The sequence below is a fragment of the Gallus gallus genome, chromosome 1 (genome assembly GCF_016699485.2).
Source record: "Gallus gallus isolate bGalGal1 chromosome 1, bGalGal1.mat.broiler.GRCg7b, whole genome shotgun sequence".
Taxonomy (NCBI): Eukaryota; Metazoa; Chordata; class Aves; order Galliformes; family Phasianidae; genus Gallus; species Gallus gallus.
The window spans coordinates 29,078,267-29,102,822 of record NC_052532.1 but is presented as its reverse complement, the minus strand read 5'-3'; the positions used below and the strand labels follow the sequence as shown (position 1 = coordinate 29,102,822).

Genomic DNA, 24,556 nt, shown 5'->3' with positions numbered 1-24,556 from the left:
GAAGTATTTTTATTTTTTTTGTCACAATTTATGTATTTATGTTAAATTTTATAAGGAAATACTTCGAGTCAGTATGCCCTGTTTTCAGATAGGTGCCTCCTCAACTACAATTATGTGGCACACTGATGACATCCAGTGGTTAGAAGGATGATCTTAGCTATGTTTTCTCTAGGAGTGTCAGTTTTAATGCAAATAGCAACTGGTCTCCTTCAAAGAAAAAGTAGGCAATTTCAACCAATTTTCTGCATAACAAACTCAGAAATTAAGACATTCATTTATCATCCAAATTAACCTGTAACATTTTTTTTCAATTCTAGAAGCAACAAGAAAAGAGAAAAAAAACAGGAAAAAAACTTTGCCTGTTCTTTTTTGTGTATCTTGGTATTCATTTCAGGCTCTCCTAGTGCTGGGAACAAAAATGTTGACAACACACTGACAGGTTAGTACCTGGTCCCAGACTCTGAAGCAGACCTTACTAGTATCCTTGGTTACCTTTTACTGTGACTATTTTCTGATTAGCCAAGCTTCTTAACAATCAAAAATTTTATAACCTACTGATTTTATTTTTTCTGGCATTATTCTTACCTGTTTTGGCATCTTTCCACTCTTCAGATAGGAAAGTTTTTGACTGGATAGTGTATTTAGAAATAGGGCTATGATTGTCTGTTCCACGACTCCAGGTAAGTGCTACAGCAGTGTCTCTAATTTCTTCTATTCTTATACCTCCTGGAGGGCCTGGAGGACCTGAGGAAAAGAAAAGTAAATAAATAATTACAGATTAATTATACAATACTATATGCCTATGGACATCTTCATATTTGTCTTGGCCCATCATCTCAACCCAAGTCTGGTAAACCCACCATGAGATTTGAACTTCCTAAGGGCTAACATAAATTGGGTAAAAGCAGAACTAGTCACTGTTTCTCTAAAGTCCCCCCAAAACCTTCCCACAGCAAGAATCTCGAACTCCATGCCATGCCAAGATGTGGAATCCACAAAGTTTTTAAAACTACAAGTGTAAAGAAAAAAAAAAAAATCCTGAGCACCAGAAGAAACCCACAAAGACCACCAACAAAGAACAGAAGTACTAAGCAGTCAAAAAGGGAAAATATTTTTCACGAAACTGTCTCTTTCAGTTTGGATCATCAAGAAGCACCTGTAAAATATTTTGAAAATAAGGATTTATTTTTCCTCAAAAGGTTGATACTTGCAAGGATGAATTTCAGAATTCATAGCTGTAGTGAATATTAATGAATGAAGTACAGTGGTGGTAAGACTTTTTACCAGGGTCTGTTGTAATGGGACAAGTGGAAATGTCTCCAAACTAAAAGAAGGGAGATATGGATTGGTTACAAAAAAGTGTTTTTACAAAAAGGGTAGTGAAGCACTGGAACAGAGAGGTGGTGGAAGCTCTGTTCCTAGAGACATTCAAGGTGAGGTTGGACCAGGCCCTGAGCAACCTGATCTGGCTGTAGGTGCCCCTGTTCAATGCAGGGGGGTTGAACTAGATGACCTTTCAGGGTCATTTCTAACTCAAATGATTGTATGATTCTATGTTTCATGGAATGTTACCATCTTCTGAACATCCAGCTAAATCCTTTCAGAAAAAAGCTACTTGCCCTAAACAAGTTTACAGTCTCATCTCTGTGAGTTTTATGTATCACATACAATTTCTGCTCAAAGTAACCCATCAAAATAGACATGTTATAACACGGATATAATTCTCAATCCATATTTGGCGTTAAGTTAGTCAACTGCACTTTAGACCTGACTAGATACGATTCTGTTCCCAAAAACTTCCCTGTTTTTTCCAGGTATATCACTGAGTCTAATAAACGATATTACATCCCTTCATCAAATTGTATCTGGTTTATTTCTGAACAGTAACAACACGCAAAAACATCTGTAGTGAACGGCTGCATTTATCTCTATGCATTTTGAACATCTCCGTTTTTTATTACTACTACTGTCATACCTCCGATTTGTGTGGGTTACTTTTTCAGTGAAGCTGTAGACTGTGCTTTGAAGGGAGGCTAAAATGTGCAAACCATGTGATTGTTATTTCATAAACTAGAACACTATGAAGCAAGTGAGTGATGTAGGCCCACAAATATATGAGTGTTTGAAATCCACAAACTTAACATTAATTCTGTAACTTGAAGCTGAGCGGCTAACAACAAACATGGTCTACACAGATATTTTCATATTATTCTTTTCTTATAGACTGTTCTAGTTTTGTTATATGATACACATTTATGTGATATGCCAATCGTGGAAAAACAGAAACTGTGTATGAGAACTATTGAGAAGTAGTTTCAGATTCCACTTCCAGAGATAACAGCATGCCAACATGACTCAGGTAATTACTTAATAATCTGATTGAACAAGTCTCAGAGCACATTAAAAACAAACAAACAAAACAACAAGAAATAACAGGACAAATTTATCTGCAGCATGTACAGGGAAACCACAGAAAACAGGAACAAAAACAACAATAAGAATGGAATGGGATTTCTACATCACATCTAAACACAATGTGCCAAACATATCTTCAGCTCCTGAGCTCTTTACTTTCCCCATACAACTGAGGGAAAGTAATCAAGTTAAATGAACTGAAACAAAGAAGAGTACGGAAAGGTCCATCAGTGCCAAAGTCTTTTTTTCCTGCCTTCTTTGAGAAAGATCTCTTACAGCTTCTCATCTCACTGTCAAAGTTTCTGAAAACAGCCTTTGTGAGGAAGCACCAAGAGCCAGTTGCTCCCTCAGGAAAGCTGAGCCATGACATAAGTGTAACCACTGGGTAGGCTATGCCTTCAGTTAGGAATACAGCCCTGTAGGATCAGAATGTGGTGGGCCATGTATCAAATTTGCTTTGACATTCCATCCAAAACTGATGGCATTTCATGATCCATTAACACTCAGTGAAAAATAATAAATCCACAACCTCAGCAGATGACAGAAACTCAGAATTAAGGCACAAGTTACACTTCAGTTATTAGACAGATGTATAATACAACTGGAATGTACGACATGATAGCAATGCAGATCCAAGTAAATGTTATATATTCTTTGAATTGACAGCATTACAGAGCATTAGTACTTTGGAATATATTATTCCTGGAGGCACAAAACAATAAAATGCCCAAAGGATATGACTCACGCTATTGCAAACCACACATTGTAACGTATTTTGTAAAATACATACCAGAGGAGTATGCAGTGTTTTCATATTGCAGTAAAACTTACAGAGAGAAGAACGATTTAACAGTGGAGTGATAATCTTAACCTCAACGTCATGATTTCTGTCATTTGAAAACTAGGAATCCTTTAAAATTGTAGGCCTAGTGTTATATAAAACTGTGTAATCAATAAAGCATAATAAGAAAACAGAAATGGCTTCTTTAAATTATTATACAGTAGGTATATGGAAATGATACTTACAATCAACTCTGATATTTAATAGTAAACACCAAATTAAACTACTTGAAATGTACTTCAACAGAAAGAAAGTACATATAGTAAAAAAAACCCTTTATTAATTTTCAGGAAAATAGTTAGATATCTAAACCTCCAGAACAGGATCAGTATCCTGGTAAGAACTCAGGGACTTCACATGGTCATGTAATTCTCATTTTAATTACAGTCATTTCTGAGGGAGAAATAAAATACTCTGAACAACCAGAAACACTCTACTTTTCTAGTTGAAAAACAGCAAAACAGAACAGCAACATTTCTCTTTTACACAGAGAACCTTACCTCTTACAACAAGGTCAGCTGAAGCTGAAGAATTGTCAACAATTGTCTGGGCAGTACATGTGTATCTTCCAGCATGCCGCAGCTGAACATTTTTAATGAGCAGCTCACCATTGGATTTAATCTGTCAAAAAGAGTACTTAATGAATGATAGCAAACACCCCTGCATAAGTGATACCCATCTACACATATCTCCCAATTGATATACAGATATACAGTGGTTGCTATTTCCAAGAAGTACTTATTTTGCGATCACTCCAAAAGGTATATTTGATTCATGAGACAACTGTTGCAAATGTTCGGGGTTTCTTGAAGAGTTGCTTGCTCTTTACCATATATGAAAAAAAGCTACAACGTAAGAAAGTAGATATTTCTTCACTATCTGGCATTGTTCATTTTCTACTATTTTAAGCCTTTCTTTTCATAAACAGCAATCAGACAATGCATCTATAACACTATTTCCTAATTATGCATGTTTGTATGATAACAGTTTCACGGAGACCTGTTAACAGACCAGAATGCTGTTTGGCTGTTCTTTTACAGACCTAAAACAGCACCAAGGTTTATATCACATGTAGGTTACAATCAAAGCCTGGCTACAGCTCTTACCTTACTGTGGTCTGGCATAGCCATCCCTGAGAGGCCAGCTGCCATCCCAGTCTGACCTTGGCCTGGCATTCTCTCTATAGACTTGTTCTGCTCCTGGGCTGGGCCTGGTTCTGGCTACTGGACTTGCTCCACCTTGCTCCACCACCATCAGAAACTCCAGGGAAGCAATCTTCCATTCAATGAGGCTCACAGACTCATTATCATCATCACTGTCATCAACATCACAGACCCTAATCCTTTCTCCACACTTCACCAATGCAAGGCTAACAATATCCAACTTCAGATTCATGATTTCCCACTCATGGGCCATTTGCTTTAAATTGGCAATCAATACGCAAACACAAAGATGTGACAACCAGCAGTAACTGTTAATAAGGAAACTCACTCCTCTTTGCACCTCTCAAGCTCCTACAGGCATGCAATTTCATTACAAAATGCCTCTTCTACTGTGGCAATATCTAAGCGTATACTGTTTAATTGCTGGTATGCCTCCCAACCACAATTTTAGCCTATGTCAAAAGGAGCCCCAGCCAACATGTGGGCATCTAGCACACAAGAAATCCTTGGAAATGTAGCCTCCTCCACACTGTGTTGGAAGAACATAAAGTTTGGCAAATTTGGCCTTCCCTTAACAGTTGTCCTCAGAGCCAGATAAAAGGCACTGGTCTATCTTCTTCTGTGATATAAGCATACCTGTACAGTTAGAATGGGAATTCACATTAGCACACTTTGCCATCTAAGAGTTTGGTGTCTAATCTAAGCCCCAAAGCTCACTTCCCATTGACTTCACCAAATTATCTACCAGCAGCCATTGCTGACATATGCATCATTCTCTATATACATACCACACTTGTTTTACTGTCATATTGCTGGGTGTCTTCAGTCTTTTGCCTTCTAATTTGTCTTTATATTATATAGGAACATGTAAAAAAAGTCCAAACCTCAGACAGCTTTACACAAAACTTTGGAAATCTTGCTAGTTTGTATTCACTTTTTAAAACCTTCAGTTGATGTAGCTAGATATATATAAGTAAAATGCTGACTGTTTTTTATCTGTGTAATAGAATATTTGTTCTGGCTTTTATGGTTTTTTTCTGGGAAGGAGAGAGGGGAGCGTCTCTACATAGCAAATAAGCAGAGGAAGTACTACTCCATCTTCACAATTTAAAATCTGCTGGTTCTAATCAAAATACAGCATAAGAGTTTATAATGACTAAGTATTTCTGCATGGTGTCTTTAAATTTCAGTCAGAATTTCCAGTAGGCTTTTAGTATGTAAAATATAAAGTGAATAAAATGCAATTTTACAGAAATACAGAGGATGGTCTTTCAAATAAGAACAATTAACTAACTTAGAGGGACATTTTACGTTAGGTGTCATCATTAACTGCACTCATATAAAAGAAAGTGATGGGATTCAGTATTATATAGCAAAGGCTGCAGTATAAAATCACCTTCTCAGCCCAGAGAGTCTAATACAAAGATGAAAAGTCCTTTGTCAACTTAATTGTTGTATTACCACATTATGCAACTCAAGAGATATCCATAGTCTTTACAAAATTTCTGCAGTTCTCCTACCAGCTTAATGCTTCACAACCATGTGATATTTGGACTACAAGTAATGGCTATTAGCATCTTGTGTTTAGGAAAAAGTTCTCCAGTTGGGGTGAATCTGACTAACCTACAAATTACACATTCTGAAAAAAAACTGTAGTGTGCAAGGAGCTAACCTTCATGATGACTGAACCACTAGATCAAGAGGTGCATGACTGAGCTCACAAGAAATTAAAAGCCCCCAATTTGCACACTTAGAAAAAAGTCCAGCTTTAGAGATAGACTGTGCACCTGTTATATATTTAAGACAAGGGTTCCTAATCATGCCCTCATGTTATCCTTACTCTAAGAGGACCATCCTCCTCCTCTGCTCTGCTCTGGTGCTGCCATATCTGGAATACTTTGCCCAGGTTTGGGCTGCTCAGTTCAAGAAAGACAGGGATCTCCTTGAGAGAGTTCAGTGGAGGGCTACAAAGATGATATATGGCCTGGAGCATCTCCTGTATGAGGAAAGGCTAAGACACCTGAGGCTGTTCATCCTAGAGAAGACATGGCTGATAGGGGATATTATCAATGCTTATAAATATGTAAAGGGCAGGTGTCAAGAGAATAGGGTCAGGCTCTCTTCATTGGTGCCCAATAACAGGACAAGGGAGAATGGGCACAAACTGGAACACAGAAAGTTCAATCTAAACCTCAGGAAAGACTTCTTTACTTCGAGATTTACAGAGCACTGGCACAGGCTGCCCAGAGAGGTTGTGGAGTCTCCTTCTCTGGAAATATTTTAGGCCCACCTGCATGCTTTCCTGTGTAATGTGCTGCAGGGAACCTGCTTTAGCAGATGGTTGGACTAGATGATCTCCAAGGGTCCTTTCCAACTCCTACGATTCTGTGACTGTGTGTAAAGGATGTCTACATGCTTTAATGAATAGCTTTGGCAAACTCTCATTTATTCACTCTTTCTTTCTTCATTAATCAAATATGTTTGAATACTGAATTATTACTTCTTCATGAACTTTTTCTCTTACTATAGAAATCTTCAGGAAAATTCGTTCATTTAATTTTTGCAGTGCTACAAGTGACATAAGTTGTTTTAATTACCCATATTTCTGGAGAAGGAACTGAAACTGAGAGAGACTGGTATTTAAAAATGCCCATTAGTAATAAATGACCCATAAATTGGATAAGTGGAAAATGGATGTCTTGACAATGTGATAAAATCTTACAGCAAATTTAAAAACCTGGCTGAGTGGTTTAAAACCCTTGTCTGATGATACAAAGAGTTAAAACCTCTTAACGTATCATGTGTAGAAGTTCTCTCAAATTCCCACATACATACATTTTAGGTTTTAATCATTCTGCAGGAAAAGAAAAGAAAAGAAAAAGAGGAAGAGAAATGGAAAGATGAAAAGGAAAAAGGAAGAGGAAGAAGAAAAAGAAAAAGGAAAAGAAAAAGAAAAAGGAGAGAAAAAGGAAAAAGAAAGAAAAAGAAAGAAATAAAAGCCATATTTGTATGGACATTCAATAAAAAGTGTTTAAGTGATTATATCCGGGGAAAACACGTAGTCACATTTTCAGATGGCTATAAGGCTCACTGTCTCATGCTACCTGTGGTAGTACCACAAGCTGAACAAAATATTTTTAGTCTTACGACATTTCTCTGAACCCACTAGACATGCACCTGTAGAACAAGGAGCAGAACAGACCACAATATATACCACAGCTACCCTGAATGGAAAACACATTTTACGTTAAGAAATACAATTATATAAATGATTAAAAATAAACATTTCTAATAATTTACTTATCCCTCAAAAAACCCAAAAAACGGAGTAGGTTAAATCATAACTTTATGCATGTGCTGGTCTTAGAGGTATTTCAGAAAAACAAACAAGTATATATACACAAAATATATCTGATTGCTTTCACAAAAGTAGAAATGTTAGAAAAGATGAACAGATGGTTTTAAGGCACACAAAATTGGAAGGGGTAACATTCTATTTTTGTAATTCACTCCAGATTGCTCAGAAATCTCATTTTGCTACTAAAAAGGAAACCAAAACTCTGCAATCCTGAAACCTTCACAAAAAGAATTCAGATGCAAAATGGTAAGTAAAAATGCTGAATGTTTGAATGTTTAGGCATAAGAACCAGTGTTATCGTAACTGGACAGTCCTAGTGAACAACAAAGATTTTCAACACAATTTGAAGTATCATAGGTTGTTATTACCGTCCCTGAATTTTGACGCTTTGAAGAAATGAAATAAAGCCATTTCATCCAGTTTATGTTTCCTGAGTGAAAATGTGGGGAAAAAAAAGTAAAGGTCAAATATTTTCCAAATGCTCTGAAACTAGAATGCAAGGTCAGAGTATATATTTAGAGGAAACAGGCAGATAAAACTGTCCTTTTCCTACACAAGGTAAGTCTGGAATGGAAGCATTTCTGGATGAGTGCTTCTTGCCCTCAGTTAATTCATGAGAATTGCAGGGAGATTACCTTCAAGGACAGCATCCTGTGAAAATCTGTGAGGATTACTGTGTAAATGAACACTGGCTGGCTGCCTGACTAACCAAATGTAAGCATATTTGTCTGTAGTGGGCTACACAATGCTGTCAACAGCTTTCAAGAAGAAAAGTCATTAGGAGTATCAGTACCAGTGTGGGAGTAGAGAAGGGCAGCTACCTGCTGCTCTGAGCTCTGAAAATGGTAACAAACAAATCCCATAAATTTCCAGTTTTCAGTTAAGTTTTTACGTTGTTTTTGATGTTGTTGTTCAGCTTTTAATAAAAGAGATAAATGATCCTCTATTCTAGCTCTCTGTTATAAGCTTGTAGTTTATTAACACTAAATGTCATCCTAAGAAGAACACTACAGCCTGTGAATCTCCAATCATTGCTTACACTTTGATCTGCATATAAACATAATGAAAGTTCATCCAGCAAGTTTTACAAAAACTGCACAAACCTCGAATTCTCATAATCTCATTTCTACTTCATAAAAATGATTACAATTTCTTAAGTCTTAGTACTCACTAATGCATATTTTAGCAAATAAATTAAAATACTTTGTTGTATTTATTAATGATGTGCCCACAAACATCCATTAACAGTAATTTCACCTCTGGGAACTTGGTCTTAAAATCCAAATGATGAAAACTAATGGAAAAATGTAACGTAGTTTAAATATTATCAACCTACATATATGGTATTTTACCCCACTGGTTCAGAAGCTCTTTTGAATAAAGATCTTATATAGTTGGTGATAAAGCTTTTCATGTATCAGAAGAAGCCCAAGTTCTTAGTGGTAAAAGAAGAGCTTACAAAGCAAATAAAGAGCATGGGCATCAGCAGATTCTGTCCACAAATTAGATATGAATGCACTGTATGTTTTCATTGAAAAACCTCAGCATGGCTGAGCTCAAAAATGCTTTCCTTAACACACAGAAAACTGAATCACAGACTGGAAATTGTGATAGCAGTACTCAGGGATGTTCCAAGTGTATCTGTGGTTCACCACTCAGATATTTACCAAGTTTCAAGCAAAGACTTTCAGCATACGAACCCTATGTTTATGCCCTAATAGTGATGTAAAAAATAGCACTGTATGCTCTATGTCTGAGATCCACTGTTCCTTTTTGACAGTCACCTTTGCCTGCGCACATAATTACTGCATGCCTACAAAACATAACTCTACATGACTGAAAATCATTTACAGGAGCCTACTCTTTCGACTGAAACTTCTGTTCTGGCCTCAGCAAGAATGGAGGACTTTATGTTACTACGAAGCTAACAGGCCCATTGTAATAACAAAATTATGTAAGAATCTGGTACGCAGAGGTGGAGATGTTTTTTAAAATTCCCCAAATCTGAACTTTACATGTGTTTTAATGCTCAGCAGGAATACAATGATAGAACAGTTAATAAGAGGTAACTTGGAAGAGATGAGATTCTTGGAGACTAGATTATTTTTTCCAAAGCTAGCAATAACTTAAAATATTCTTTGTAAAATCTATACCTAGAACTATGAACTTTAAACATGTTCACCTGAAATGTTTTGTTCTTGCCAGTAGAGGATCTGCTATGTGTTAGATAAGAGTACGTAATACAGAAAATCCAACAGCTGTTGATGAATGCTAACGTAAATGTGATTACAGCTGTTTTCCTGATATTGACATAACAGATAATATGGGGACAAAAACATCAATGCAGTTCCAGTGTCTTTATCATGTTCACAGAAGATCTTATCTCACTTTGTTTTATACGTCACAGCTGGCAAAAAAATGATGGTTAAATAAAAAAATCAGCAGGATAATGATGACAGAGCCATTCCCGATAAAGAACCTCTTCCTTCAGTGAACTATACTTATCTGTAAAGGAAGTACAGTGCTAATTCTACCCCTGAAATGTGGACTGGGAAATACTTCCAACAAACACATTATTCTTTCCCATTCAGCACACTGTTGTGAATGCCTCAGGATACTTTGCTTTGTACCAGTACCCCTGTGGTAACATGCCCTGTTATTTCACTTCTAAGAGGAAAAAGAAAAGTCTAGATACTTGTTCACTTGTACTCATGGCTCATAGCTATGGCTGACAATGAAAATTCACAATCAAATACCAACTGTATTTCTCTGAGTAGTACTTAACCCATGAGACTTTTTCAACTCCTGTTTAACCTAAGCAGAATCACAGAATGGTTTCAGTTGGAAGGGACCTCTAGTTCCACGCCCCTGCTGTGGGCTGGTTGCCACCCACTAGCTCAGGCTGCCTCATCCTACCTGGCCTTGAACATCCCCAGGGATGGAGCATCCACAGCTTCTCTGGGCAGCTGTGCCAGTGTTTCATCACCCTCTGAGGAATTTCCTCCTAACATCTAATCTAAATCGTCCCTCTTTTATTTTAAAACTAAACATCTGCTATGTGATCTTATCAAGGTAAATAAATATAAAGGGTGTTTTTTCTTGGACTGTATGTGTTTTTTTTTGTCATTTTAAATCCCCATCAGTGACCACACTATCATATAATGTGATTTTGACATGGGGCAGTAGTGTGGTAAGAATTGTGTAATATATTCAGTACAAATTTGGATATAAGTAAAAAGTCCTTTACAGTGAGGGTAGTGAGGCTCTGGAACAGGTTGCCCAGAGAAGTAGAAGACTTGTCCCTAGAGACATTCAAGGCAAGGCTGGGTCAGGCTCTGGGGAACTTGATCTTGCTGTGGTGTCCCTGTTCACTTCAGGGGAGCTGGACTAGATGGCCTTCAGAGGTCCCTTCCAACTTTAAGGATTGTATGACTATAATACCTGATGGACACAGCTGGATATTAGACAAGATCTGATGCTGTTTACAGGCTCCTACTACCTTACGTTACTATAGTCTTATATCCTGATACTAATATACATTTTTTTTCTACAGATTCTTTCTGTGGCAGAATTATGCAGACATTTTACATGGATTTGGGCAGTTTGTGAGTACTCACAATCATACAAGATTACATTTTTTTAAATTCTAGAACACTAGTTGACATATCTTGATCCCTTTAAATAGACTATGTTTCTGTAGACTGTTTAACATTTAGTGCTGGAAATAGCATTGTGGATTAATAATAGGTTTTCTCAATGCCTTCTTTCAGAGCTAACTGCTTGTTGGCTTCACCCTCAGCACTATGTCTTCTGCTTTCCTACCCCTCCTTACTTTTAACCACTGGCTCCATCCATCTCATCCCATGCACTACATTACTATTAAGATTTTTTCCCCCAATCTAGAGAAAATATTGGACTTCAAACTCGCTCATGTCCAAAGTGTCTCCCTGCTGCATTAAGACACTGGTAGCAGTGGGTTGAGACAGTGCCTTCAGAGAGTTCTGGGACTTCTATTCAGAAAATCAGGAGCTCAGATGATTTGGTTGGCCATGCTCCATGAACAACCATTTACTCCCCCGATATATTCAACAAACTGTACTGATTGAGCTCACTATGTCTCTGACTCCCAGGTTTTGTTCCAGTACATACCAAGCTTCTTTGTCCCTGTCAGCAGTTAACTGAGCTTCCCTATCCAAATATTTTTCTCTAATTCTTCAGTTCTCCTCCTGAGTTTTCTATTCATTTTCTGTCATATAGCTGTAGCTAGACTCAACAGTCTGCAAGGAGGATTACCAGTGAAAAAAATTAAATGAAAACCTTTAGATCTTTTCTGCTGCAGTGGAGTGTACAGGAGGGATTTATACAGTAATATACTTCTGTCTACTATGCCCAAGCAGGGAATCACCATTCTCAGCAAATTATAACTTAGAAAAACTAAACAGCTATTAAGCTATATTCATCTAATAGGATTTTTACAGTCCAATTTAATCTGTGTGGTTTACAAAAATGTCTGTTTCGGAGAACTTTCTTTTTTGGTAAATGTCTTCAATCTAAAATTCATCTCACCAGTGTTATACATCCATAGCATGGATGCTGGTATCTGAACTAACCACCTTTTGCAGTCAAGGCAAAGAAATAGGCCCTTTTGTGTGTGATTTACCTTAATATGAAGTAGCTGTCTGGCCACACATCTTCAAAGTACTGTGAATGTGGTCTTCAAAGACTGCAAAGCTTTCTGCACTTTGAAGGTAAGGTAAGATGAATAATATTTGCATAAGTGGAAGAAGACACCAGTAACTTTTGAGAACACAGTGAAGTCCAGTCCATACTGTTGCAGTTATGCACAGACAGGTTAGATTCAGAAGCGACTTCAAAAGCAAAGAGAGCCTGAGCTACAAGCCCTGCAAGTTCTGCGCCAGACACATTTGGTCACCTTTCTGTCATGTCTTTGAAAACACTGGAGAGCACAATGCAGGGGTCTGACTTCAGAGTCAGTATGGACTCAGTAGGTCTTAATTCCTGCTCCGTAGCAGTCGTGACAATGAGGTGTGTCAGTTCAAACTCATACTGTGCTCCTCATTCAGTGAGAGCTTTTTACTTGATTGCAATGCTACACAATGCCCACCACCTGGGAGCTTGGCCTGGGATCTCCTAGCAAAGTTTCTGTAAAAGAAACTCAATCATTAAAGCTCCTGGTAAGGTAAAATATTCCTAAGCGAAGGAAAGGGAAAGCGAAGGTAAGGGAAGGGGAGAGTTAAATTATGGAGTTCCTCTTCCTGATTATCTATACAAATCAACTAGCATGTTCCAAAAGTGTATTAAAAATACAATGGTACAGCTTCACTTCCACATTTTAAAGAGAATGTTCTATAATAAACTAAAAATCAAAACAATACATTTGTTTGGGTAGTGTATATTATTTTTCAATATATTTTAAAAGTAGGTCTTTCAATCTTTAAATGTACATGGCAAAAAGCAGGTCCATAAATAACAAATGACTAGACAGCAGATGTTTCCTGATTAGTTGAAGCACTACATCTGTATGGGACTTCAAAGAATGTGTTAATGTCTAGTTCCTCAATTAAATAACAAACAAAGTCAAAAGCAAGCAATTTAATAATAAGATTGTGAAAAATGCATTTGATTCTTTGAAAGTTAACCAATTAGTATGTGTATTTTTCATTTCAAATATCACTGTCACACTTGGTCAAGTGAAATCAAAACAGCACTGACAAACATTCTTTTGATAAATCAGTCTTAGTACTAATGTAATGCAAATTAGCTTTGCCTTCAGCAAATGGTGTCATTACCAAAGCTTCCATTTAAAGAAAAAAAAAAAAGACTTATGCAGGTATTTACATGAATTTCATTAACATGTCAGAATGTTTATGTGACAACAATATCAAAATTATTTTGAGAACTGAAATACTGCAGCTTTACAAGCTGATATGCATGTCACCACAAATTATTAGCAGTATTCTCAGGAAGACAGATTAGGATCCTTCATCAACAAGAAACTGTAGCATAGAGGAAATGCATTATATATCTAGTAATTGCAGTGTTCACAATGGAATATTATTTCTTTCATGTTTGAGAAGAGTTGTGTGGCAATACAAGAGTTAGAGCTGTTGTGTCTAATGCACAGCAGCTCATGCCTTTTCACCCGAGAAAGCCTGAGCAAACATGCCACCCAGTGACTTCAGCTGAGAACTACCAGAGGTACATAAGCAGTAGGCAAGAGGAAATCCCTTTGATCACATTTGAAGGGGAAAAAAAAGCACCTTTCTGTTAGAAAATTATACATGAAACAGAGTTTAATGTTTAAACTGCATATTCCTCTTAATTACATCCTATGTAAACATTTATATTGCGTCTCTTCCTTTTTTTTTTTTTTTTTAGTTCTTCTACAGTATTAATTCCTGAATCCTGAAATAACTACATATCTTGACATCAAATGCAATCCTACTGCCCCCTCTATCCTGAGTGATGAAGACTGAGTTGCCTTTGGAAGAGAAACAGAAATTATTTGCACTTGCTTTGCATTTGAAAGCACAAAAGAAAGGCCACGGAAAGTTGAAATAAATGTTCCAGTTGTTTATACCAGTATTGATCAAGTGCAAAAGGAACACAAACTAAGAAGTATATCTCAGGAAAACAGAGTTACACTTTGACAAATAAAGTAATTGATGTTTGGTTCTAACTTACTTAACTGCCTAAGTGAACTAAGAGTAAGTCACACCTCAACTACTCCTATATCCTATGAAGTACATATCTCTATTGAAAGAGACAAGTTACTTCTAACACAACATCTACATGAAGTGAACGACCTCCCTCTTCCTCTCTCTGGACCATAGAAAAAAATAGCTGATTTGTTTTTAAAAATTAAGAACTGTAGCTAAGTGTCTGAGATATTGTAGAGATAGCCAGAATTTAGGATCAGAGATCCGGGACCACTGTCTATATCCGAAAGATGAGATTATAAGCCTAAATATTAAGTTAAACTGCAGAAAGAATTGTGGCCTTCCACACTTGCTGAAGCATATATTCAGCCCCAGACTCATTCACTTGAAGCATTTTGATAGTAAGTGCCTTAACATTGGGATTAAATTTCAGAATAAAATTCCAAAATATACGTATTTATATATTTATTTTCCTTCTACTTTCATTGTTAAGGGGAAAACCCAGAAGTGTATGTCAATGACAGAAAATTTTTGTTAAACAACAGATGAACAGATGCAGAAAGTTCAGGGTCTTGCATTACACAGTTTCGCATTACAGTCCTCTGGTAAAGACAGTTTCACCTTTCCTCCACATCAAAATCATTGTTTCATCTACTACTTCTGTCAGATTTGCTGTTTAGTGGAACACAACTTTTTCGTGTGATTTCTGATAAGTGGTTATAAGCAACTAAAAAAAAAACAAAACCCCAAAAAAGGACAAAACCAGAAGTGTTTCCTATTATACAGAATATACTGAAAGAAGGCTTTACTCCTTGAGCTCTTATTTTGACTGTCACTCAGGCTCATTCTTGCCTTCAGCTAAGGGAAAGCTAATGCTATTAGAAGGTGACTCAAGCTTCTTCATCTATGTGGGAATAGAAACTTATCAAAAGTGTGACATAACAGCCACATGCAGGAATTCTTTTGACCAAAAAAACAAAACAAAAAACCAACCTGGTATAAATCTACATAGTTTGTAATTTGTGAAGCAACATAAAATACATTTTTCTACTTGCATAGTAGCCTGTTAATAAGTTTGGACATAAATTTTTGGGGAGTTAGTTTCAGAAAAGACTTTGCATCTTTGAGTTTCAATATTTTTCATCTGACCTTAGCGTAGCTACACTGGCTTTTTGGACACAGACTTGTTCTCTCTCTGATAGAGAACAAGGTGACTTCCTGGGGATGTTTACAACTTAGAAAATGAGTAGGCTAAGGTAACCCTGAGCCTTTTAAGAACTGTTTTGTTCTAAATTAGAATAAAATAGTTATGCCTGAAATATCTTCTCACATGGACATAAATAGATATTGAAAAACAACAACATAAAAAGAATCTCTTCTTCACTGAAAGATCAAGCAACATTGCTGTTCTAGGACTCCGCAGGAGGGACTGTTACAAGGTAGGTAATTTTGAAGATACTGATGTTAGAGGCATTCTTAACAACCTTTTCACATCTCCAGCTTCTCTAAGAAGCATGAAAAGAATCTGTGTCAAAATTTGAATATTTTTATATCATTTAAACTCAGAACAACAGAATAAATAAATACACTTTTGGCAACTACTCTGAGGTTGTTGTTGAATAACACAATTTATCACTAGAAAGGATTTCTGCTCAAGGTATTAATTTTGAATAAGCTTGGCGGAACACTGTAAAGAAATACTCATACATGCAAACACAAAAGGTTTGTAATTCCTCTTCATATGTGCCAAAATGAGCGTCTTTGTATTAACTTGTTTAGACTTCACACAAACTCTTCTCACTCAGTGTTTACAGACTGCTTGACTCCTACCCACCATCTGGCCCAGTCTTGTGCCAAATTCCAGAAATGTTGAGGAGAAAAACATGGGCAAGTTAAAGTGAATGCATGTGCATGCTTTTTCAAGATAATCTGCACCCTGCTTACTATCAGGTTACCTACTTACCAGCTACGTTCACTACTCATCAGGGTGGGATTTAACTGAAGTACCAAAATAGTTACGTCAGTTTGGATATCTGCATTCAGGTATCTATCTGCAAGTGTCTACATGTCTAGAAGGTGTCTACATTGTAATTTTATGCTATGTTCTTAGCTTATTGTATTTTTACAGACTTGGACACACAGTAGAAAAAGTAGAACAGTTATTCACAATAAAGAAAACCAGGCTTTCACAAAGTAAAAAAGTATTGGAAGTATCTTACCATGACATTCCTTTCATAATGTTCGTGCTCTTTCTCAAAATCTATTACAAAGCCATTTAGAGACCAAATAAATGTCAGATCTAATGTGGGATCATGGGATGCAATGCACTGCATAGTAGCATTCTCTCCAACAGTGACATCAACGTTCAGTGGTGCTAAAGTAATCCTTGTAGCTTCTGTGAAGTTAACAGCAAACATGGAAAATTCCAATAAATATTTATCCAAATGCAAACTCAGCTCTGTAACTGATTACCTATGAAACTACTCCCTCCACTCTATTTCACATTTTATTCATGCAGCTATGTTTGAAAGAACCAAATTAAATAGAACAAAGGAAAACTTCTACAACTGAAATGCCTCATAGATATTTAGCTGCCCTTTGAAAATGGCTGTTTCAGACTCTGAATCATATTATTAACTATGCAAAGCTATTTTTATTCATTAACTACTTAAGGTAGAAAGAAGATACGTAATGAATCATGCAATTTGTGTTGAATTTCATGTTTTAATTACTGTATTTCTTAAGGTTTAAAATATGTCTCTTTAACAAATGGAAATTTCTATTCAGTTGTCAGGCTGAGTCAGAATTCCATTACAGAATCACAAGGAGATCTTAATTAATCTGCTAAGAAACAATATAAGGAATGTGTAGCAAACTATGGAAATAGGTATGTGTGGAAAGAAAAAGAATATGAGAAAAGGAAGAAAGCTGTACACTTCCCAGAAACGTGTCTTATCATTATAGAAACAGATAATCGCAAGAGAGTTTGCAGTGCCTGCTAGAGATCTTGGTATATGCATCAAATTCACACGGTAAATTAACACAGTCCTGGAAGGGACTCATTGGATCACTGATACATTCCTTTTCTCTTAAAAATGGTCATAAAACAAAAAGACACTGAACATCATCCCTGGAGGCGTTCAAGGTCTGGCTGGATAGTTCCCTCAGTGGCCTGATCTAGTGGTGGCAACCCTTGTTTTAGGATACACAATGTTTTCTAATGTTATGCCTGTTCATTCTTTGGTTCTACCACCAGTGAATTTCTAAATGTTTATTTTAAGAACTATTAATCTAAGAAGTTGCTAAGAAGCAGTGAACAAACAGCGTGTGGAAAAGGCCATCAAACTTTACAGTGTCTGTCAGCTTCAGTTTAACTTCTTAATTTCCTGTAGTCACAAGCAATGTCTGAAAAATTTTATGGGTCACACAAAGTGCTTCGGAATGCCATTTTCAAAGTACACTTTGTCAACTCTCATCACTGTCCACAATGTGAAAGTAATTCTAAAATATGTCATCTGACCATCTTGTTTTTGCTGTGATGCAAGAGAGGCATCGCAGTCTATTGAAATTCCTTTTCAGATGAATCGGAGTAGAATATTCCAAGACTAGAAACTTCTTTATAACTAGTTTACACCATGTGAAGGTATGTGGTTTAAACGTTCCACTCTGCAGATTTATTATGCAAATGTTCATCCTGATTTTAGAAGTTATGACTGAGACTATTACCAAGACATGTAGAACTACATAAGATGATAAAAAGTAACTGCAAGCACAATACATACTTGATTAATAATTAAAAAAACTCTTACAATACCCTCTCATTTGGTACAATAAATCAGCCAGAAAAAATGATTTCATCTGATCCGAAGATACAGACTAATTCTTAAGTCAGTGCATCAATGTTGTGGTATTAAGCTTCCACATGCAGCATGATTTTTGGAACACACATTAAAAAAATAAACAACTCTCCTACTGTCAGTGAGCCTTGGTAGACGTAGCTGTTCATGAATGTCATCCTTTCTGTCTGTATTCTACAGGTACTTGACATCAGATTCAAAATAGTTAGGGATATCAGTATTCAATCAGCAAATACTAATACCCATAAGTGAAGGGAATTTATTAATGCAACCCTATGTCTACATGCTCCTATCTCACAGATTTAGTCTATATTTGTTTAACTGCAATGCCCTCTCAGGCTCATCTCAACAACAACAACAACAACAAAAAAGAAAAAGAGAAAAAATGAAAGATGGTCAAACAAGAATCCCATTTCTCTTTTCTGGCCATGGTCCTCCATCCATTTTTGAGCTAAGCCGCCATGATCTTGAATGAGTCCATCACAGTATGTCAGTTTAATGGATCAGATTATCAGATTTAATAATTCCTGAAAACTGACATGCAACCTCTGAACAGGTGAACATGTACCCAGTAACCTGTAACATGTACCTGAGCAATACATTTTAAAAGCCACAATTCATTGTGTAAAGACCCATTAATTTAGAAAGGAAAGATATAAAATGGCTTGCAAAAGTATTGCAATGCTGGAAGAAAATTAGTGATTTTGAACTGGAAGATTCTCCCCGAAACAAACATATGCAAAGTAGAGGTTTACCTGTCATTTCCAGAACACCAGTGCTATTAGCTTTTCCTCGGTTATTTTCAGCAAAACAGGTGTAGCGGCCTTCATCCAACTTTGTGACATTGATAATTTCCAGGCTCCCATCATCCCAAATATGTATACTATTCAAAGTGTAAATATTAAAGCAACAGAAGTTTGGCATTTAGATCAGAAATAAATACTTACAGTTGCAATTGCATTAAGCTGAAAGATACCACAAAAATATCTTGGTATCTCATGCCTGACTGCTACATATATAAACACTCCTGTAGTCCAAAAAAATCTAAATAGATTGAGGCATGACTAGATGTCTTACATTGCTGGAGCAAGAGGATCTACTTTCATTTACTAGTAGTCATTCAAATATTTTTCTTACAGTTCTGTGATACAATTCAATTTTGAAATGTGAACAGCACCAACCACACTGGCTAAAGCTGCATGCCATGCATGCCCTGCTATCTCTTTGGACCCACAGTGCCAGGTGTATCACTTTCCTGAAATTATACATTCTCCTGCCAATGAGCTCTGCAAAAATAAGAACTAGCTTGCATGATAAATAAAAACACAAGGCAGCATTTTAAGATTCATAGTGTCCACTAACAGTCAATACTAACCGGCTCCCATTTACAAGCAATTCTGTTCCTTTGCTCCAGGAGAATTTTGGCTTAGGAGCAGCTTTAGGTTTGCATTCAATGATTACACGCCCCCCTTTAGCTGCTAGGATTTTCTTCTTCATAGGGTTCAGTTCAAAAGTAGGAGGTGAAGCTGAAAACAAAATTTAACACGAGTATTGCTGTTAGCGACTTTTCTGAAGAACGCAATTTGCTTGCAACAGTAAAACGAAGGTAAATAACAGAAACATTGAATTGTATACAAATGTCCAATATTCAGACCAGTGAGAAAAATATTAATGATACAGAGATGTGATGAGAAGCAGACAGTGATCTAAAAGAAGGAGTGAAAGTAATTTAGATCTATTACTGTGTTACAGCAGAAGTTTATTTTTGTTCACTTCTGAACTTCCATCTAAGTTTAATCTAACAAGATCAAAGTCAACTGAAATCAATAGAAAGCTACTTCTTTTCAAAGGCCTTTTGATCAGTCCTAATAAAATTTAGATTCCTAGAGGCCCACTTCTATAAGAAGTAGCTCACTCCATCAGACTTTCAAATTACATATCATCTTTAATTTTCAGTGGTTCTAAGCCCCTATCTAACAACGTAAAGGTTGTTCCCTTCTCTTTGCAGCTTTCTCTTTGACTAGCTATCCTTAGGCGTGCTCTGACATGTACAACAGTAATGAGTAGCAAGCACCACACTAACATACCTTAGATAGAACTATGCTTACTGATTCTCTATTTATTTATAACAAAATATGAGAAAAATACTTCTAGTTACTTTGTATTTCAGTGCACCATCACCGTTAACCATGTCAGCAAATCCATGCATAGCTTGGGGAAATACAGATATTAGTAAATTAGGGCAGTACAAAGTCTGCTTAAACACCCACATCTTATCAATTAGTATGTTTGAAAATGCTCTTTCAGAAAAGTGCTCCTTTCTGGGTAATCCAGTCTGGTATTGAGTACACGGCAGTGGAAGAACAGCAAAGGACAAAGTATTGTTGTGAAATGTGTTGGGAAAGTCCAAAATGGTTTAGCTATTGGGAAAATCTGGATACAAACGTGAGACAGAAAGAACCCAAGGTAACTGCTCCAGGTAAATTTACTATGAAAGCCATGCCAAATAGCCAGCACACCTGCTCTAATGGCATCACTAAGAAGGTAAGAAATTATTTTAAGCCCGTGTACTCTGAATCTGAAAGTCTAGCTTTCTACTACAGAACACTGCTTTGGAAAATATAGAGGATTAATAACTATCCTGCCATTGAATGGGACAGCTATACTGCACACAAAAATTGTGACTGGTCTTAATGGGCAACAGAAGGCAAAACCAAAGGCAAGAGCTTCAAAGGCCTGGTGCCTGGCGACATGGCTTCAAAAAAGGCAAATTTTGCCCAACAGAGGAATGAGTATAGGTGAGTAAAAAAGAAAACACTTATCAACCTGTTTTGCAAGCTTGACCAACCAGTCAACAACTCCATGCGCTAAATATTACTTCTGTATTATCATTTCCTCTGCATGGTAACAACAGCAGGCAAACATCAGGAAAAATGCAGTAAACATTCTCCATAAATTAGTAACTTGGTTGCTCCTGCTGTTGTCAAAACCCAGCTAAAGAGCTCAAATAATCCCTATCTCACCTAGATTCAGGGAGGGTTCATTCCTTCATTCTCACAGTACTTTTTTACCAAACAATGCCTGCAAATAGCACCGCAATATAGAGCAAATAATCTGACTCACCCACAATCTTCAGTTCAGCATTTGCATAAATAATTCCATGTGTGTTTTCTGCTATACACTGATACATGCCAGCATCTTCAAAGGTCAGGCCTTGAATTCGTAGTTCACCTTTCCGGAACTAAAACATAAAATCAGTGAAAAAATATATTCATTATATATGCTGAAGAATTCCCATCCATCCCCCTATTGCTTAATTTTATTTATTTATTTATTTATTCCAGTAAATGTGTTCAGAAGGGATTACTTCATGTAACACTAAGGCACTGGCGAGACGTTAAAAAATCTGTTACATTCCCATTGTTACATATATAAGTCAATTGGAGTGCACGGAGTAGTGGAAAATCAAAATAATATTTATATAAAAAAAGAACTAATATTCCTTGTACTGGTTTGTTTAAAAACATCGATTTTCTACAAGGAATCTCTGTTTTGTGCTAAGTAAAACACATAGCTAAAAATTATATGATTGAGAATCAAGATGTATTATCAAAGCAATTTAAATATTTTTGCTATTTCCCACTTGGAAATCATCTCACAGCATTAACACACAATATAATCTCCTGGTGCGTTACTGGAGAATTACATGCTTTCTGAAATCTAGCATGTAAATTGTCAGTGAAAGCCACATTCAGTGGGGACTGTCAAGTAATTTGCTTGTAAAATTACTTGTTTGTAGTAAGTGCAGAAGCTAGAAAACATTGCTTTTTTCTAATTTAAGCCACCTCCATATGGCAGATCATGACATTCCTGTTCTCCTTCCAATCCACATTTTTCTTAAGATATGCAGCCAAAACAACTCTGCCTTTTCGTCTTCATTTGTTTGCACGCCAAGACCAGTGTCACTGCATCTCCACAAATGCAGTCTTGCATTGTGCCCTCTTCCACTCTGTTCTTTAATAGCACATCACAGAGCACAAGCAAGGGATATTAAATAAATTTCTGAAATATCTGCACAGAAAATCTACTCTGTTACAAAAATAAATCAGAGTAATAAAGTTCAGTTATCAAGTGGTACTCATTTAAACTTCACATTATCTGCAAGAATGGAATTTTGCAATAGAAAAAAAAATGTGAAAAATTACATTAAAAGAACCCCACTGATCGTTTTTAAATGATTCTTTCTTCTTGTCTGCACTGACTCCATTCCTGTTCTTTCTTACATTTTTTTAAAGATGTCATCATGTTTAATGTGATAAAAAAAAGATTATTTTTGGAGTGAAGCTGATAACATTTTTCATCCAGAAAGGAGAAAAAACAGCAGTTTCTTATAATGGCCTGGAGAAAAAAAGGGAAAATTCACCCCCAGACATGTAGTCAAAAGACAAGGTTAGAATTCAGAGCTGAATACTAAATAGTGTGAAAAAATGTAATTCAAAACTTATGAAAAGACTGACATAAAACTAGAAAAGATAGACTTTAATCACTAGCACAGGGGAATCAGCAGATCTTTGTATACTTATAATTCAGTTTCTTTTGCCCTTTAATAATGCGTACTTCAAAAAATCATTTCCATCAGCTAGCCTATCAATCTTGTGTTTCCTATGGCAGTAAACTTACCGAGACACCGTTCTTCAACCACCTAATTGTTGGAATAGGCTTGCCTGTAGCTACACACGGCCAGTAGAGATCGCTGCCTATATCCTTCTCTGTGTCATTGATATGTTCTACCCACTCTGGAGAGGCTGAAGAATAAAAACAAAACAAAACACAATACCTTGTAAATAGAGATGTGTATTTAAGTAGCATTACAATCTATTAATTCCATGATGCTTAACCGGTCAGAGATGATAACTTAGCACTGTACCAATATACCAGCACAGGAAAGAATGAATTGTTTTTCTTTCACCACACAGACCCAAAACAGCTGCAACTCATTTTTTTTTTATGAGCAAAAAGATACAGAATTGTAAGAATGGTTCACAAATGTCCAGAAGATGTAAGATGTTACCACTTACACTGACCTGCAGATTATACAACAAGTATATTATCCAGTAGTGTCATAAAAATGATAGTTAAATGGAACTGTGCAAATCTAGATAGGTGCAAATCCAAGAAAAACATTCTTTTGGTTCAGAAGATACACTTAATAATATTGAAATGTCCTTGTATGTTTGCCTTTGCCAAGCAAATGAACTAATTTATTATGCTAATGGATAACTATCAGTAACAATCTTCTCACGCCAGTTTTCAATTATTCCGGAATGTTCATGAGTTTAACTGAGGATCTTAACTCAGAAGATGTTCTTTATTGCTAGTCAAATAAGACTGAAATATTCTGAAGGTAATTCAGTTCTTATGAACAATCTTCTCAAGCCAATGATTTATACCGTAAGTCTTAGTCAAGGAGTTCGGCTACTTGAAATGATTCCACTATAGCAGTAAGATAAGTGCTTTTTGGTCTTTCCTTTAATCAAACCTGGGAAGGGAAGGGACAGAGGCTGGAGGAATGAAGAAATAACTGTAACTAATGGAAGACAGAGCTAAGAAATAAAAGAGAAAATGCAGAAACAAGAAGGCACAACAAATTTAACTGTCTATTTTTCTTTCTGGTAGCTCTTTCACTTCAACTATTCTCCACACTTACTTAATTTTCATTGTGCATACCCCATTATGCACAAATACATTAAATAGTAAAAAATAATGCTATCGAAATATATATAGATCTACCATAACAAGGCAAATTGAGATGTTGTTTAATTAATTCATGACTGCTACACTTGACATTCTATGCAGGGATTTTGATTTTGTTTTATTAACTCAAATAGCAGTGTGCCAGGATGATGCAATGAGTCCACACTGTTATCAAGCGTGAAAACACAGATACTTCCAATATAAGTAAAAGCAACATAAATCACAAAGAATAATTTTTTTCTACCTACCTTGCACATAAACTCTTGCTTGATGTTTATCTTTTCCTTTATAGTTTTCAGCTTCACACTCATAAAGTCCTTCATCTTCATACTGAATATTAAAGATCTTAAGAACTGCACCAGACATGCTTATCTCAGCAGTGGCTGGCATAGGTTCAAGGTATTTACTCCATCTGAGTTCAGGAACCGGACTTGAAAAGGTACAGTAAAGAACAAATCAGCGTGTTCTAGAAGTGTCTGTTAAATTGT

The 24,556-nt window shown here is 36.3% G+C and overlaps 1 protein-coding gene across 1 annotated transcript in view; it reads right to left on the bottom strand.

Moving 5' to 3' along the window:
- The window catches only part of CNTN1 (contactin 1), an 85,071-nt gene that overhangs the window by 35,595 nt on the left and 24,920 nt on the right, over positions 1-24,556 (bottom strand). Inside the window, exons 7-14 of the mRNA NM_001004381.4 lie at positions 24,317-24,498; positions 22,995-23,119; positions 21,438-21,555; positions 19,690-19,840; positions 19,070-19,197; positions 16,677-16,852; positions 3,757-3,877; positions 586-744 (exon numbers count right to left, since the gene is read on the bottom strand). Of these exons, the coding sequence (NP_001004381.4) occupies positions 586-744; positions 3,757-3,877; positions 16,677-16,852; positions 19,070-19,197; positions 19,690-19,840; positions 21,438-21,555; positions 22,995-23,119; positions 24,317-24,498 (1,160 nt within the window). The remainder of the gene's footprint in view (positions 1-585; positions 745-3,756; positions 3,878-16,676; positions 16,853-19,069; positions 19,198-19,689; positions 19,841-21,437; positions 21,556-22,994; positions 23,120-24,316; positions 24,499-24,556) is intronic.